Source organism: Drosophila subobscura, chromosome E (genome assembly GCF_008121235.1).
Source record: "Drosophila subobscura isolate 14011-0131.10 chromosome E, UCBerk_Dsub_1.0, whole genome shotgun sequence".
Taxonomy (NCBI): domain Eukaryota; kingdom Metazoa; phylum Arthropoda; class Insecta; order Diptera; family Drosophilidae; genus Drosophila; species Drosophila subobscura.
Genome location: NC_048531.1, coordinates 13,351,694 through 13,369,226, shown reverse-complemented (window position 1 = coordinate 13,369,226; position 17,533 = coordinate 13,351,694). Strand labels below are relative to the sequence as shown.

The 17,533-nt window shown below is 52.1% G+C and overlaps 1 protein-coding gene and 1 long non-coding RNA gene across 51 annotated transcripts in view; one reads left to right on the top strand and one right to left on the bottom strand.

Moving 5' to 3' along the window:
* Positions 1 to 17,533, bottom strand: part of LOC117892063 — a 46,717-nt gene that overhangs the window by 9,495 nt on the left and 19,689 nt on the right. Inside the window, exon 2 of the long non-coding RNA XR_004648673.1 lies at positions 10,197 to 10,318. This is a non-coding gene — a long non-coding RNA (uncharacterized LOC117892063). The remainder of the gene's footprint in view (positions 1 to 10,196; positions 10,319 to 17,533) is intronic.
* LOC117892061 (Down syndrome cell adhesion molecule-like protein Dscam2) overlaps positions 1 to 17,533 on the top strand; it is a 66,212-nt gene that overhangs the window by 31,074 nt on the left and 17,605 nt on the right. For 32 of the 50 annotated variants that reach the window (XM_034798045.1, XM_034798038.1, XM_034797997.1 and 29 more), the window contains exons 7-9: positions 5,432 to 6,276; positions 6,333 to 6,494; positions 11,883 to 12,188. In XM_034798045.1, coding sequence (XP_034653936.1) covers positions 5,432 to 6,276; positions 6,333 to 6,494; positions 11,883 to 12,188 — 1,313 coding nt within the window. Of the gene's footprint in view, positions 1 to 73; positions 198 to 3,700; positions 3,825 to 4,264; positions 4,389 to 4,863; positions 4,985 to 5,431; positions 6,277 to 6,332; positions 6,495 to 8,250; positions 8,483 to 8,584; positions 8,876 to 9,798; positions 10,090 to 11,076; positions 11,368 to 11,882; positions 12,189 to 17,533 lie in introns of those variants that run through there. The other 18 variants (XM_034798042.1, XM_034798041.1, XM_034798040.1 and 15 more) reach the window with 11 other exon arrangements.

Below are 17,533 nucleotides of genomic sequence, written 5' to 3'. Positions count from 1 at the left end.
CAGAAGCCTCCCACCATTCAGTGCAGTTCTCACACCGCTTTGATTTGTCTTCTAACATAATTCCTTACTCTAGAACCCATTGGCTCCAAGGCACCTTCGGTGGCCACTGGCGTGCTGTCATTCCAACAGAGCATTCCCTTGGCCACCACCTTTTCCATGCTGTGTCAGGCGCAGGGCTTTCCCGTGCCCTTTTTTAGGTAAATCTTAGAGCAAGCCATACCCAAACCTTGCACCAACATTCAGTCAGTTTTCATTATGCCAAAATCCGAGGCTGCAGGCTAAAGTCTAATGAAAATATTTCCTTCAAGAACCCATTGGCTCCAAGGCGCCTTCCGTGGGCACCGGAGTGCTGGGCTTTCAGCAGAGCATTCCCTTAGCCTCCACCATTGCAATGCTGTGTCAGGCACAAGGCTTTCCCGTGCCCTTTTTAGGTAAATCTGCGATAGAATTTATGCCCCAAGCCCAAACATTCAGTCAGTTTTCCCTTAAGGTGCCAAAGCCCTAACTTAAATCTTTCTTTCAAGAACCTGTGGGCTTCAAGGCTCCCAGTTTTCCCAGCGTGGCCTCCACATTTACCATCCAAACGCCACAGAACACTGCCCTGGCGCTCACCTGCCAGGCGCAGTCCTAGGTTAGGTTAGGTTGAGGCGGCTGTCGGGGATTGTCAGAGACCCGACACACTTAGGCCGGTTTCGGCCCATTGTGATACCGCATGTTTCGCTCCCTTCTCTCCCGTGAGACCCTATTTTATCCATTATCCCATCCGGATGCCCTTATGAAGCCAGCGATCCGTCTGGGACTTATTGTAGACATGTCCGAAATGTCATTTAGAAAAGGAGAGCCCAAGTATTGGAGTCTCCTTCTACTGAGAGCCGGGCAGGAGCAGAAAAGGTGTTCCACAGTCTCCTCCTCGTCCTCATCTCTACAGCTTCGACAGAAATCGTTATAAGGGGCTCCCAGCCTGTTTGCATGTGTGCCTATTAGCCAGTGTCCCGTAAGGGAGCGTATGACTGAGCTGCACCTACTCCTACTGAGTTTGCAGAGCTCATCGGTGCGCTTCCTATTTATGTTAGGCCATGTTTGCCGAGTTATGCGACATAGTGGCACAGTTTGCCATCTGTCATTTGTAAGTTTCTTAAAATGTTCTTTTATTCTGAGCTTGCAGGTGGCCATTGGCATACGAATATCCTCCTTATCATTGAGAAGGGGGGATTGTTGTTCCAGCTCTGGCCAGCTCATCTGCTATACAGTTGCCTTCAATGTCCTGGTGGCCCGGGACCCATATTAGGCTGATGACGAACTGATAAGCCATCTCGTGAAGAGATTTGCGACAGTTCGCAACTGTGGCCGAGCTTGTCGTTATCGCATTCAATGATTTGATTGCAGCTTGGCTATCACTGTAGATGTTTATGTAAGTCGCTTCAGGGGTTAGTTCCTGAAGACAGCTCAGAGCTTCCTTGATCGCTATGACCTCCGCTTGGAAGACACTGCAGTGATCCGGGAGCCTGAAGGAGTAGCTTATATTCAGCAGTTCGGAGTATATTCCTCCTCCGACCTTGTTGTCAAGCTTTGAGCCATCAGTAAAAATTTGAATGGCTTCCTTTGGACCAGGCGGTCCCTCAAGCCAGTCGTTTCTGTGAGGGATGATTGTCTCAAAGGGGGTATCTGTATACTCCCTCGGAACGCAGTAGTCCGTTTTTTGCAGGGACGATGTTGTTTCCATTTAGGATGGATGCATGGCCGGTGCGTTGTGACACCCATTGGTCGGAGTCTCTGAGACGGATTGCTGCCATTTCTGCCTGCTCCTTACCTGCAAGTTCAGGGCTCTGCAGGCAAAAGTATAGCATTTAGCGCATCCGTTGGCGTTGTGCTCAGAGCTCCACTGATGCTTAAGGCTGCAGTTCGCTGCACCTTGCTTAGTTGTTTTGTGATGGTCCCCTTCGATAGGGCAGTCCACCACACTGTGACTCCGTAGAGCAGTATTGGTCTAACTATTGCTAGGTAGATCCATTGGACTATTTTTGGGTTCATGCCCCATTTTAGCCCAATGGCCTTCTTGCAAGTGTAGAGGGCTATCGTAGCCTTCTTCACTCTGTCTTTGATGCTTAGGTTCCAGCTGAGCTTTTTATCAATTACCAACCCTAAGTAACTGGCACTGTCGCTGAAGGAGAGCCTGCATCCGTTTAGTATTGGGGGGTTGAGGGGCGGGATTTTGTATTTGTTTGTAAACAACACAAGTTCCGTTTTAGAGGGATTAATTCCCAGTCCACGCGACTTTGTCCATTCTGACAATCGTGCGAGCTTTGCGGTCATTAGTTCGCAGAGTGTTTGAGGGAATTTTCCCGAGAAGATAATGGCAACGTCGTCCGCGTATGCTACCACCTTGCAGCCCCCCCTTCCAAGTCACACAAGATCTTATTGACGGCTATGTTCCATAGAAGGGGAGACAGGACACCGCCTTGCGGGGGTGCCTCTGTTGACATACCTTGACTGAGTGGACGATCCCATTGATGATGTCACTGTCCTGCATGTGAGCAATTGATCTATGAGCATCACCAAGTGACGATCCACCCCAGGTCAGTCAGTGCCTCTGTGATGGCTCCCGGTATGACGTTGTTAAAAGCTCCCTCAATGTCTAGGAAAGCGATTAGGGAGTATTCTTTGACGTGAAGAGATTTCTCTACCGCCGAGATTACTTCATGGAGTGCCGTTTCCGTGGATTTCCCTTTTCGGTAGGCATGTTGAGCGCCTGACAGCCACTGAGGTTTAATGGTTTTCCTCAGCTGCAGCCCGACTAGTCTTTCAAAGGTTTTAAGAAGGAAGGACGATAGACTTATTGGTCTGAAGTCTTTTGGGGTTGTGTGAGAGGGTTTTCCTGCCTTGGGTATAAAGACTATTTTAGCCTTTAGCCAAGCGCGGGGGATTTTTCCCACTGTCAGTATCTTCCTGAAGATACTTTGCAGCCAGTTGATGGCCACGTCCCCGGCTTTTTGTAGCTGAGCCGGAGTGACTTGGTCCGGGCCAGGCGATTTGTAGGATTTAAAGCTGTTTACTGCCCAGCTTATATTCCGTTTTGTGAGGATGTGCCCCATCGAGGTTTCCGGGCCTTCACTTGGGGTGTCTGCCGGCTCGATGGTCGTACACCCAGGAAAGTGAGTTTCGAGAAGAATGTGTAGGGAGTCCTCGCTAGAGTTTGTCCACGTACCATCAGTTCTCTTGAGATATCCCACCGAGGGGGATGTTTTTGACAGGACCTTGCGTAGCCTTGCGGCTTCTGACGTGTCCTCAATTTCGGAGCAAAATTTATGCCAAGAGGCCCTTTTGCTCTCCTTGTTTCTTTTTTGTATAGGGTTAGCTTACTTTTGTAAGGCGCAGTCCTACCCCGTGCCCATTTTTAGGTAAACAAATCCCAACCCTTCCTCCCCAACGCTGCTCAACTGGTTCTGTTTCTGCTTCTGCTTAGGCCATACAATAATTAAATTAGTTCTCCTCTCTAGCTAGTAGTTACACCTAAAACGTATCCCTTTCTAGAGCCCGTTGGCGCCAAGGCCCCCACCTTTTCGAGCGACTCCAAGGGCAGCATTTTCGAGCGTTCGGTCAGTGCCAGCTTTGCGCTGCTGTGCCAGGCCCAGGCCTATCCCGTGCCCATCATTAGGCAAGTTTCAGGCGGGAATATCCTCTTTATTTGATTGTTTTGCAGAGCCAATTGGCGCCAGGGCACCCACATTCTCCTCCGACTACAATTCCTTCTCCTATGCCCGCGCTGTGGGTCAGAGTTTTGCGCTGCTCTGCCAGGCTCAAGCCTATCCCGTGCCACTCATGAGGTTTGCTTTTGATATTTCCACCCATTCAGGCAGTTTTTCCTTAGCTTTTTAGTGTCTTTAATCTTTTAAATTGTTGCTTACAGAACCCATTGGCGCCAGAGCTCCCACATTTTCCACTGATTCGAACTCCTTTTCTTACACCCGTTCCGTGGGTCAGAGCTTTGCGCTGCTGTGCCAGGCCCAAGCCTATCCCGTGCCACTTATGAGGTAGAGTCCCCCGAGAGTCCCTTCAGGCAGTTTTTTAGCAGAGTTTTTCCATGATTTCCAGAGCCCGTAGGTGCCAAGGCACCCACATTTGCCAGTGTCTCGAAAATCTCCAGTCTACTCGGCGCCAGTTCGAGTGATCTTGTGCTGCTGTGCCAGGCGCAGGCCTATCCCGTGCCCTTGATAAGGTAGCGTCCAGCCACCCACATGCGTGTCTCCTTTTTATTTTATTTTAGAGCCCGTCAGTGCCAAGGGTCCGACCTTTGCCAACGACATGAAGAGCTACACATTTGTGCGCTATTTGGGTCAGAGTTTCGCGCTGCTGTGCCAGGCGCAGGCCTATCCCGTGCCACTGATAAGGTAGTCCCTAATGTAGCCATTAGGATTAAGTCTCAGCAGATCCCCGTCTGCCATGTACCCACGAATTGTTGTTCTTTTTGTAGAGCCCGTAGGCGCCAAAGCACCCACTTTCTCGGGCGAATCCAAGAGCTTTACTTTTGTCAAAGAGATCGCCACTGGCTTTGCTCTGCTGTGCCAGGCCCAAGCCCATCCCGTGCCCTTCATCAGGTTAGTTCCACAAACAAGCAGGCAGTGCCCCTTGGATGCTTTAATGGAATGAGAAGACTTTGCAGAGCCCGTGGGCAGTGTGGCTCCTAAGATAAGCGGCGGCAGGCTGCAGGAAACGACGCGCACAGATCGCTTGGATTTGGCCATTCTGTGCCAGGGTCAGTCGTTTCCCACGCCAGCATTTGGGTACATAATTCCACATGTGGCTCCCCCAACAGCAACATTCAGGCAGATTAGACAGCTGATGCGGAGATCTATTCCCTTGCAGAACCCATTGGCAGTGCAGCGCCCACAGTCTCCGGGGATCGCCTGCAGGAGCAGACGCAGCCGCTGGGCCACAGCTTCTCCATTCTGTGCCAGGGACAAGCCTATCCCATGCCCATATTTAGGTACTTAAGCCACACCCTTCTTCCCCTTTTGCAGAGCCCATTGGCCATGTGAAGCCACGCATAGCCGTGAAGAGCATTGAAATCAATGAGTTGCCAGTGGGCGAGACCTTTGTGGGCCATTGTCCTGGACAGGGCTATCCAGTGCCAGTTTATAGGTAGACCTCCTCTCTCTTCTGTAGGGTGTGTCCCCCTCTGCTAGGAGTAGGGTTTGTCCCCGCCCCAGCCCCAGCCCGCACAGTGGAGCACAGAATGAGCAAAGAAAAGTAAAGGAAAGTTCAAGGTAAGTAAGGGTCAAGTCCAATGCCCGATCGGAGACGCGTAAGTAGCTCGAGGCATCCACAACTAAAGGACTTTCTAGACTTTGCTCACTCTGTGCACCCCACTGTGTCCTGCAACCCCTGGCCCCTGGCACCAACGCAACTCACACGCAACTCCCACTCCTTGCAGGTGGTACAAGTTCATCGAGGGCACCACCCGCAAGCAGGCTGTGGTGCTGAATGATCGCGTGAAGCAGGTCTCTGGCACACTCATCATCAAGGACGCCGTCGTCGAGGATTCGGGCAAATATTTGTGCGTCGTCAACAACTCGGTGGGCGGCGAGAGCGTCGAGACGGTGCTCACAGTCACCGCTCCACTCTCCGCGAAGATCGATCCACCCACACAGACCGTGGACTTTGGCCGTCCGGCGGTGTTCACCTGCCAGTACACAGGGAATCCCATCAAGACCGTCAGCTGGATGAAGGATGGCAAGGCCATGGGCCACAGCGAGCCCGTGCTGCGCATTGAGTCGGTCAAGAAGGAGGACAAGGGCATGTACCAGTGCTTTGTGCGCAACGATCAGGAGTCGGCGGAGGCCAGTGCCGAGCTGAAGCTGGGCGGCCGCTTCGATCCACCCGTCATACGGCAGGCATTCCAGGAGGAGACCATGGAGCCCGGGCCCAGTGTGTTCCTCAAGTGTGTGGCTGGCGGCAATCCCACGCCCGAAATCTCCTGGGAGCTGGATGGCAAGAAGATCGCCAACAACGATCGCTACCAAGTCGGGCAGTACGTGACGGTCAACGGGGACGTTGTCTCGTACCTGAACATCACCTCGGTGCACGCCAACGACGGAGGCCTGTACAAGTGCATTGCCAAGAGCAAAGTGGGCGAGGCGGAGCACTCGGCCAAGCTGAATGTCTACGGTCTGCCCTACATACGCCAGATGGAGAAGAAGGCCATTGTGGCCGGAGAGACGCTGATTGTGACCTGTCCCGTGGCTGGTTATCCCATCGATTCGATTGTGTGGGAGCGAGGTAGGTCCCCTGGCTGCCTGCTCCTGGATTTCCATTAATCATTGATTTATCTCCAGACAATCGCGCTCTGCCCATCAATCGCAAGCAAAAAGTCTTCCCCAACGGCACTCTGATCATTGAGAATGTTGAACGCAACTCGGACCAGGCCACCTACACGTGCGTGGCCAAGAATCAGGAGGGTTACTCCGCACGCGGCTCCCTGGAGGTGCAAGTCATGGGTAAGTCGAAGCAAATCCACTTACAGCCCAGAGCAGATCTCTGGGCGGACTCTATGGGCGGGTTTTCAGCGCAACGTTGGTCGCTCGCTTCCTCCTCGCTTCCTCCACTCTCTCTCAGTCCCGCCGCAGATTGTGCCCTTTGATTTCGGGGAGGAGACCATCAACATGAACGACATGGTCTCGGCCACCTGCACGGTCAACAAGGGGGACACACCGCTCGAGCTGCACTGGACAACGGCGCCGGATCCAACGACCGGTGTGGGTCGTCTCATGTCCAACGACGGCATTCTGATAACCAAGACCACACAGCGGATCAGCATGCTGAGCATCGAGTCGGTGCATGCGCGGCATCGTGCCAACTACACGTGTGTGGCCAGGAATGCGGCGGGTGTCATTTATCACACGGCAGAGCTGCGTGTCAATGGTGATAAGGGAGGGCCTCCCGCCTCCACTGCTAGAGTCGTTTAATGCGTAGTTTGATTCGTTTTTTGTTGCCCCAACCACCAAACCTCCAAACCCCTCCGTTCTACATCCAAAGTGCTGCCCCAGATTGTGCCCTTTGACTTTGGCGAGGAGAGTGTCAACGAGCTGGACATGGTCTCCGCCTCCTGCACGGTCAACAAGGGCGATCTGCCCGTGGACATTTACTGGACCAAGAACGGCGGACGCGTCTACACCAACGATGGCATTGTGGTGACCAAAACCAGCACTCGGATGAGTGTCCTCAGCATTGAGTCTGTCAGGGCAAGGCACGCGGGGAACTACTCCTGTGTGGCCACCAACAATGCGGGGGATACGCGCCACTGGGCCATCCTGGCAGTCAATGGTTAAGACCTGCTCAAGCTCAGCTCTAAGTGTTGCCTTTTGCCTTTTGCCTCTCCTTTTGCTTTTGCTTTGGTTTTTATTTGTGTTTCCCTCTCCTGCACCGCCAATCCCCCCCCCACAGTGCTGCCCCAGATTGTGGCCTTTGACTTTGGCGAGGACAGCATCAACGAGCTGGACATGGTCTCCGCCTCCTGCACGGTCAACAAGGGCGACCTGCCCGTGGACATTTACTGGACCAAGAACGGCGGACGCGTCTACACCAACGACGGGCTGATTGTCACCCGAAATAGCCAGCGGCTGAGTGTGCTCAGCGTGGAGTCCGTGCGGGCGCGGCATGCGGGGAACTACTCCTGTGTGGCCACCAATCATGCGGGTGCCATCAGCCAATCCGCACTGCTGGCTGTCAATGGTTAATCCTGATGCTACGTCTAGTCTTTGTCTCTCTCCTAAGTTTTGCTTTGCGTTTTGTTTGCCCTCCTGCTCCCCAGTCCTGCCCCAAATCATGCCCTTTGACTTTGGCGAGGATATCATCAACGAACTGGACATGGTCTCCGCTTACTGCTCGGTCAACAAGGGCGATCTCCCCCTGGACATAGCCTGGACGCGCAACGGCGGTCGCGTCTACACCAACGACGGGCTGATTGTCACCCGAAATAGTCAAAGGATTAGCGTACTCAGCATCGAAACTGTGAGGGCGCGGCACGCGGGGAACTACTCCTGTGTGGCCACCAACAATGCGGGGGAGACACGACAGTCGGCCATTCTGGCAGTCAAAGGTTAATCGCTGGCAGGACTCCGATTAGCTTTGCCTTTTGCGTTGATTTCTGTTTAGTTTCTCAATCCCTAACTCCACCCACACAACTCCACTGCAGTTCCACCCTCCATCGCACCCTTTTCCTTCGGCGATGATCCCGTGAACACGGGCGAGAATGCCGGTGTCCAGTGCATGGTGCAAAAGGGCGATGTGCCCATCACCATCAAGTGGACACTCAACTCACGTCCCATCATCAACGGCGAGGAGGGCATCACCATACTGAAACTCTCACCCAAGACGAGCGTCCTCAACATTGCCGCCGTCGAGCAGTTCCATCGCGGGCTGTTCAAGTGCATTGCCGAGAATGTGGCAGGCTCCAGCCATACCACATCGGAGCTCAAAGTGAATGGTACATGGGTGCCATCCTCTCTCTCTCTCTCTAGCTTTTATTTTATTATTATTTTTTATGATTTATTTCTCACACCTTCCACGCATTGCCCAATGATTGTAGTGCCGCCCCATGTGCTGCCCTTTAGCTTTGGCAGCGAAATCTTCAACATGGGCGATGTCCTGGGCATCAATTGTGTCGTTCTCAAGGGCGATTTGCCGCTGCAAGTCCATTGGACACTGAATGGCGAGCGACTGGAGGGCGATCAGCATGGTTTCACAGTCCTGCAGCTAAACAGTCGCACGAGTTATTTGGCTGTAGATGCCCTGGAGGCCAGGCATCGTGGCAACTACAGCTGTGTGGCCGAGAACCAGGCCGGGCGCGCGATCTATGCCGCCGAACTGCAAGTAAATGGTTGGTGAACAGCCTCCCTTTGGGACTCTTTCTATCTGTAGAAGTTCGCTTTTTCCCACTAACACAAAGTTGGTTTATTGGTGCATTGGAAGTGGTTTTGTCTGTGTGTTGAAGAGTGTTTCCTCCCCCTAGTTGCTCCACAAATCAGTGCCTTTGACTTCGGCGACGAACCCCTAAACCGCGGCGAGGTTGCCAGCGTGACTTGTGTGGTGCCCAAGGGCGATCTGCCGCTGGACATCTATTGGACTTTGAACTCTGCCCTCATTGTCAACGGGGAGCTGGGCTTCACCATTGTGCGGCTGAACAAGCGCACGAGCTCGCTGAATGTGGACTCGTTGGAGGCCGCGCATCGGGGCAGCTACAAGTGCATTGCCAACAATTCAGCGGGCTATGCCGAGCACGTCTCGATTCTAGATGTGAATGGTTTGTCGCTTGTCCGGTTACCCATTTACCCTATGTACTTTTCTTTTCTCTGAGTTTTCTTTGTTTTGTTGATTTTGCCCATCTTCATTTCATCATCAAAGTTGCCCCACAAATCCAACCCTTCGACTTTGGGGTGGAGCCAGCGAACACGGGAGAGGTCGCGGGCATCTTTTGCATGGTGCCGAAAGGTGATCTGCCCATGGAGATACGCTGGACCCTCAATGCGGCGCCCATTATCACGGGAGAGCATGGTTTCTCCTTGTCCCGTTTGAATCCGCGCACCAGCTCGCTGAGCATCGATGCGCTGGAGGCGCGGCATCGCGGACTGTACAAGTGCATTGCCAGCAACCGGGCGGGCATTGCTGAATACAGCGCTGAATTACATGTCAACGGTCATTATGCACATCACAGTTATATCAACAGTTAATCCTTTAGTTGGCCTGGTTTTATTTGTATTTTAATCGTTATTCCCCCGACTCCCCCTCCGTCACACCTTCAAGTGCCGCCCCAGGTGCTGCCGTTTAGTTTCGGCGAGGCAGCCGCCGATGTCGGGGACATTGCCAGTGCCAATTGTGTGGTGCCCAAGGGCGACCTGCCGCTCGAGATCCGCTGGTCCCTCAACTCGGCGCCCATTGTGAACGGCGAGAATGGTTTCACTCAGATGCGCCTGAACAAGCGCACAAGTCTGCTGAATATCGATTCGCTGAGCGCCTTCCATCGCGGCGTCTACAAGTGCACGGCCACCAATGAGGCGGGAACGAGTGAATATGTCGCTGAGCTACAAGTGAATGGTTTGTGCGCCCCCTCCCAACCCCACCAACCCCCAACGCCTTGCGATACGATATAAGAGCACGCTTTAACCAACAAATTATGTTACAAGTACGCGTAGTCCACTCACTCGATCTGTTTTGTTTTTGTTCCTGTTGTGTTGTTGCTGCTTAGCGTTGGAGCACAGAGCACTTGAGCTGAAATGCAAGTTGTATCCTCCTACATGTTGTTGGCAAGCTTTGGTTGGTGTTTCTGAAGATTTAAATGAGAATTTAACTACATTAATAGGTGTTAAAATAATTTATAATCAAAAGATTAGCAGCCAAAGAGGTTTGGAACTTGACTAGGACACATTTGCTGAGTGGTACCAAAAGAGGTTGAAAGCCTGTCTAGCACTCCGCTGAATAGTGCCTCAAAGGGTTCGAAACCTGTCTACGCCTTTGCTGAACGTCCCAACGATGGTTTGGAACCTTTCTAATGTCCCTGCTGAATGTCCCAAAGGAGGTTTGCAACCTGTCTAGTTCTCTGCCGCTCTTTATAAGTGGAATTTCGAATCTGTTTTTAGTGGATTAGAATTCGTTTTGAGTGCTCTCCTCTCCCCCTTGTGTGTGTCTAGTGCCGCCCCAAGTTATGCCCTTTGTGTTTGGCGACGAACCCTCCAACTACGGCGACAGCACGGCCGTACAATGCATGGTCTTCAAGGGCGACACACCGTTGCAGCTGCACTGGACACTGAATGGACAGCCCATCACCAACGAGATTGTGGGCATACGCATCATCAAAATGTCCCCCAAGCTGAGTTCCCTGAGCATCGACGCCATCAGTGGCAATCATCGTGGAGTGTTCAAGTGCATTGCCACAAACGCGGCTGGCACGGCCGAGCAAACAGCAGAACTGGTGGTCAATGGTTAATGGATAGAATCAGTCTTTTTCACCTAAGAAACACTTTTGTTTTACCTATTTGTTGTGTGTCTTATTATGTTATGTTTTCCCAATCCGATACCCAAAAGTTCCCCCACAAATCCGACCCTTTGACTTTGGCGTGGAGGCCTCCAACTCTGGCGAAACGATGGGCATCCAGTGCACGGTAATCAAGGGCGATCTGCCCATCAATATCACGTGGGTGCTGAACAATCACACGCTGAACAGCGGCGACCTGGATGTGGTCATCGGCCGCATGTCCAGCAAGTCGAGCACTCTCAATATCGACTATATAGCGGCCGAGCATCGGGGCCTGTACACGTGTCTGGCCCGCAATGAGGCTGGCGAGAGCAGCTACAGTGCGGAGTTGAAAGTCAATGGTGACTCTTCCTTTAATATCTAAACTAGAGCTAAGAGTTTCAGTAGAGTTTCAGTAGAGTTTCAGTTCTTTGTTATCATTTTGGTATCTGCGTCTGCCCTTTTCCCCGTCCCAGTCCTGCCCAGCATCCATCCGTTTAGCTTCGATGCGGAGGCCAATGAGGGCGACAGCGTTCAGTTAACCTGCCACGTGGCCAAGGGGGATCTGCCGCTCAAGATACGCTGGACCCACAATGGTCTGCCGCTCTTCTCGCATCTGGGTGTGCTGGCCAGCAAGATCGGGGAGCGCATCAGCATGCTGACAGTGGAGTCTGTCAAGGCTGGCAATTCGGGCAACTACAGCTGTGTGGCCAGCAACAGTGCGGGTCATGTCAGCTACTCCACCGAGCTGCTAGTTAATGGTTTGATTATGCCCTAAGTTATCCTCTATGTATGCTTAAGTGTAGCTCTTAGTTAGAGTATTTCCTACGTTCATTTTGATATCCCCATCCAAAACCCAACCCAACTCTGCCTTTAGCTCTGCCCCAAATTGTGCCTTTTGCCTTTGAGGATGTCATCAACACGGGCGACTCCATCGATTTGTTTTGCCAAATCCAGAAGGGCGATCGCCCCATCAAGGTTAGCTGGAGCTTCGAGCGCAGTCCCAGTCCCAGCGATGGCAGCTACGAGGGGCAGCTGCCGCAGATGCGCACCAATCGCATCAGCAGCAAGACGAGCATGTTGTCCATACCCAGCGCCAGTCCGGCGCACACGGGCAGGTACACCTGCCTGGCCAGCAATGCGGCTGGCACCACCTCCTACGGCGTTGATCTCACAGTGAATGGTACTTGAATGCTCAGTCCAGGACTTAGCTCTAAGGGTGGAGGAATGACTGCTAATCCTTGCGTATGCGTTGCTACTAATACACCTAAACACCCCTCTACCTTTGCCTAATTCATCTCTGACTAACTGCACACCTCTCGCTGTTCGTTAAAGTTGCCCCCAAGATAGCGCCCTTTGACTTTGGCGAGGAGCCTCTGAACTACGGCGAGCCCGCCTCCGTGCAGTGCACCATTTTGGGCGGAGATCTGCCCATCAATGTCACCTGGCTGCTGAACAATGCCACCATCGATAGCTATCATGACATATCCTACTCGCGGATTGGCAAGCGCATCAATGTTCTGTCCATTGAGTCGGTGTCGGGCCATCATGCGGGTTTCTATTCGTGTCATGCGCAGAACAAGGCGGGAGTCACGGCCCATTCGGCGCGTTTGATTGTGAATGGTTAGCCCCAGCAGACATTCAACTGTTTAGATCTAAGTTTAGTTCATAATAATTATGATTTTCGTTTACTGATTTGCCACACCCTGTCCACCCAGTCCTTCCCAAGATCAGTCCCTTCTCCTTCAGTGACGAATCCATGAGCTATGGGGAATTTGTCAACGTGCAGTGCACCATTTCGGGCGGTGATCTGCCCGTGAACATTACGTGGACCCTGAACGGTCAACCCTTTGAGGATTACCTCGAAATCCTAACCACAAAGCGTGGCAAGCGCATCAATGAGCTGACCATCGAGGCGGTGTCGGCCAAGCATGCGGGAAACTATTCCTGCATTGCCGAGAATCGTGCCGGTCGTGCCAATCACACGGCCGAGCTGAAAGTTAATGGTTAATATGCAAACAATTCGTTAATATATTTTCTCATTATGGTTTTTATCTTTTTACGTTTCCCCCCTTACCCCAACCTGCCCCAAGTGCCACCCAAAATTGCTCCCTTCAATTTCGGCGATGAACCCTCGAACTTTGGCGAGTCGGCGAGCGTGCAGTGTCTGGTCACCTCGGGCGACTTTCCTGTGAGCTTTGCTTGGTACTTTAATGGACGCGAAATCAATGAGAATGTCTACGATGTGTCCATGGTGAAGCTGGGCAAGAAGATCAGCGCCTTGTCCATTGACTTCGTGCGCGATCAGCACGCGGGCAACTACACCTGTGTGGCCATCAATCGGGCCACAGCGGCCAACTACACCGCCCAGCTGGTGGTGAATGGTGAATGCCACTCGATAGCAATCCCTTGCAGCATGAACTTTATTTTGTTTTCGATATTTATTGATTTTATCCTACCCCAAGTTCCTCCCAAGATTGCCCCCTTTGACTTTGGGCACCATGCCGTCAACTTTGAGGAGTCTGTTTCGGTCAACTGTCTCATCTATCTGGGGGATCTGCCCATGGACATTGCGTGGCTGTTCAACGGGGCACACGTGAGCGCGTACACCGGTGTGTCCATTGTGAAGGGTGGCAAGAAGGCGAGCCTCCTCACCATCGACTCGGTGCATGGCGGACACGCGGGCAACTACACCTGCCAGGCACGCAACGGTGCCGATTCGGCGGAGTACACCGCAGAGCTGGTGGTCAATGGTACCAGCAATACGTAGAATTAAGAGTGTTGTTTGTTTCCCTTTTGATTTCCAACCCACATTGTAAACACCCTCCCCACACAGCCCCGCCCAAGATAGCGCCCTTTGACTTTGGCCAGTCACCGTCCAACTTCGAGGACTCTGTCTCGGTCAACTGTTTGGTCACCTCCGGCGACCTGCCCATCGACATTGAGTGGCTGCTGGGTGGAGAGCCCATCAACTTCTCCACTGGCATTGCAGTGCTGCGCGGTGGCAAGAGGACGAGCCTCCTCACCATCGACTCGGTGCACGCGGGGCATGCGGGCAACTACAGCTGCCAGGCCAGGAACAAGGCGGCCAGCAGTGAATATTCCGCTGCCCTCACAGTCAACGGTTAACCATACACACACATCTGACTCTTTATCTCTCACCTTTGGTGTTTTCTTTCGTTTATTGACTTTCATTTATCACATCCTTGTGTGCCCCCCACAAAGCTCCACCCAGAATCACATCCTTCAGCTTTGGCGAAGAGCCAGCCAATGTGGAGGATTCCGTGTCAGTGACTTGTCTCATTTCCACTGGGGATCTGCCCATTGATATCGAGTGGCTGTTCAATGACTACGGCATCAGCTCCTATTCCGGCATATCTGTAGTGAAGGGGGGCAAGCGGAACAGTGTCCTGAGCATAGACAGTGTCCAGGCCCGCCACGCGGGCAAGTACAGCTGCAGGGCCAAGAACCACGCGGCAGCCGTGAATTATACAACGGAATTAATTGTCAATGGTATTTCCACGTTCAAGTTGGAAGTTTCTTACTAGGCTTAAGACGTTGAGTTTGCTTTTAATTTGCTTTGATTTATATTTCCCCTTCACTCCACTTAAAGTCCCCCCAAAGATCACACCTTTCTCCTTTGGCGAGGAGCCCACAAACGTGGAGGATTCTGTTTCGGTTACTTGTCTCATCTCCAGCGGAGATTTACCCATCGATATTGAGTGGATGTTCAATGACTACGGAATTAGCTCCTACTCGGGCATGACAGTTCTAAAAGGTGGCAAGCGGACGAGCATGTTGACCATAGACAATGTCCATGCCAGTCATGCGGGCAAGTACAGCTGCAGGGCCAAGAACCACGCGGCAGCCGTGAATTACACAACGGAATTAATTGTCAATGGTATTTCTGTCACGAGTAGTTGTTGCTTTATAGGCTTAAGAAGTGTTACTATCATTTCCATTTCTTATTTATAATTTCCCTCCACTTAAAGTCCCCCCAAAGATCACACCCTTCTCCTTTGGCGGGGAGCCCACAAACGTGGAGGATTCTGTCTCAGTCACCTGCCTCATCTCCAGCGGAGACTTACCCATTGATATTGAGTGGCTGTTCAATGACTTTGGCATCAGTTCCTACTCCGGCATAACCGTGGTCAAGGGCGGCAAACGTAGCAGCGTTCTGGGTGTAGATAATATCCAAGCCCGTCATGCGGGAAAGTACAGCTGCAGGGCGAAAAATCACGCAGCTGCCGTTAATTACACAACGGAATTAATTGTTAATGGTATTTGCAGCCACACTAAACATTTTTCCTATGCTTAAGCATTTTATTTATGAGTTTTTGTCTTTGTTTCGAATATTTTCCCTGCACTTAAAGTCCCCCCAAAGATCACACCCTTCTCCTTTGGCGAGGAGCCCACGAACGTGGAGGATTCTGTGTCAGTCACCTGCCTCATCTCCAGCGGAGACTTACCCATCGATATTGAGTGGCTTTTCAATGACTTTGGCATCAGTTCGTTCTCCGGCATGACTGTCTATAGGGGCGGCAAGCGGACGAGCATGTTGACCATCGACAGCGTTCAGGCCCGCCACGCGGGCAAGTACAGCTGCAGGGCCAAGAATCATGCGGCGGCCGTCAACTTTACAACTGAATTCATTGTGAATGGTATATGGATTGGCCTTTAGCTTAGTTATAAATAGAGTAGAGTACTCGCATTTTATGTTTCTGTTGATTTTTACACTCTCCTTCCACCCCCCGCACACCACAACTGTCTGCACCCCTGCCATCTGCAGCGCCACCGAAGCTGGCGCCTTTCGACTTTGGGGAATCGCCTGCCAACTTTGAGGATTCTGTTTCCGTCAGCTGTCTTGTGTCTTCCGGGGATCTGCCCATCGACATCGAGTGGCTGTTCAATGGGCAGTCGATCAACTACGCCTCCGGCATTGCGGTCCTGCGCGGTGGCAAGCGGACGAGTGTCCTGACCATCGACTCAGTGCACGCGGGGCATGCGGGCAACTACAGCTGCAAGGCCAAGAACAAGGCGGCCAGCAGTGAATACTCCGCGGCCCTGATCGTTAATGGTTAACAGAAATAGTTGTAGAATATTTGCACTCACTCTTTTGACTTTGAATTTGAATTATGATTTCGTGGCACCACAAGTTAAGTTGAGTAATTATTTCCATCCCAAGTTCCACCCAAGATAACGCCCTTTGACTTTGGCGATGTGCCAGCGAATGTCGAGGACTCGGTGTCGGTCATGTGTCTCATAGCCAACGGGGATCTGCCCATCGACATTGAGTGGCTGTTCAATGACTACGGCATCAGCTCCTACTCGGGCATATCCGTGGTGAAGGGGGGCAAGCGGAACAGCATGCTAAATATAGACAGTGTCCAGGCGCGGCACGCGGGCATGTACAGCTGCAGGGCCAAGAACCACGCGGCTGCCGTGAACTTTACAACTGAATTAATTGTCAATGGTATTTCTATGCACTCTTTAACGATCCAAGTACCCCCCGTAGGCTTAAGCTATTTGGTTTTGATTTGTTTTCTTGATTTGGCACTCCCTTCACTCCAAAGTTCCACCGAAAATCACACCCTTCACCTTTGGGGAGGAACCCACGAATGTGGAGGACTCTGTTTCGGTCACTTGTCTGATCTCCAGCGGGGATCTGCCCATCGACATCGAGTGGTACTTCAATGAGTACGGAATTAGCTCCTACTCGGGCATCAATGTGGTCAAGGGCGGCAAGCGGAACAGCATGCTGAGCATTGACAGTGTCCAGGCCCGGCACGCGGGCAAGTACAGCTGCAGGGCCAAGAATCACGCGGCTGCCGTGAACTACACAACGGAATTAATCGTGAATGGTAGAGCGTCTTTCCCTCCTGTAACATATGTGCATACATTTTGTGTTTCCTTCTGTACAGTTTTTAGTTGAATTTCCCTTGCTAATTGTGGCCCCAACTCCCTCATCTCCTTGCTTCAAGTTGCCCCCAAGATAGCGCACTTTGACTTTGGCGAGTCGGCGGCCAGTTTCGAGGACTCCGTTTCGGTCAACTGTTTGGTCAGCTCCGGCGATCTGCCGCTCGACATTGAGTGGCTCTTCAACGAGTATCCCATCAACCACTACTCTGGCATATCCACCTCCAAGATGGGCAAACGTCTCAGCGTGCTGATGATCGATGCCGTGAATGCGCGGCACGTGGGCAACTACACCTGCAAGGCGCGCAATCTGTGGGCCTCCGCAGTCTACACCGCAGAGTTGATAGTGAATGGTATAAAGAAGAGAATGTTTGAGGCTTTTATCTACTTTTTTGTTGGTACTTCTCTGTATGTCCCCCTTCCTTATACACACCCAAACGCAGTTGCATGTCCGCTTTGGCTTGGCTTTTGATCGTTGTTCAGTTCAGGAATCTTACAAATCTAGGACCAACCCTCTCCCAGTTGTTCCCTTCTTCTATCCCTGCTACAATTTATGCTTTGATCTCCCTCAAGTGCCACCCAACATCAGTCCCTTTGAGTTTGGGGCTGAGC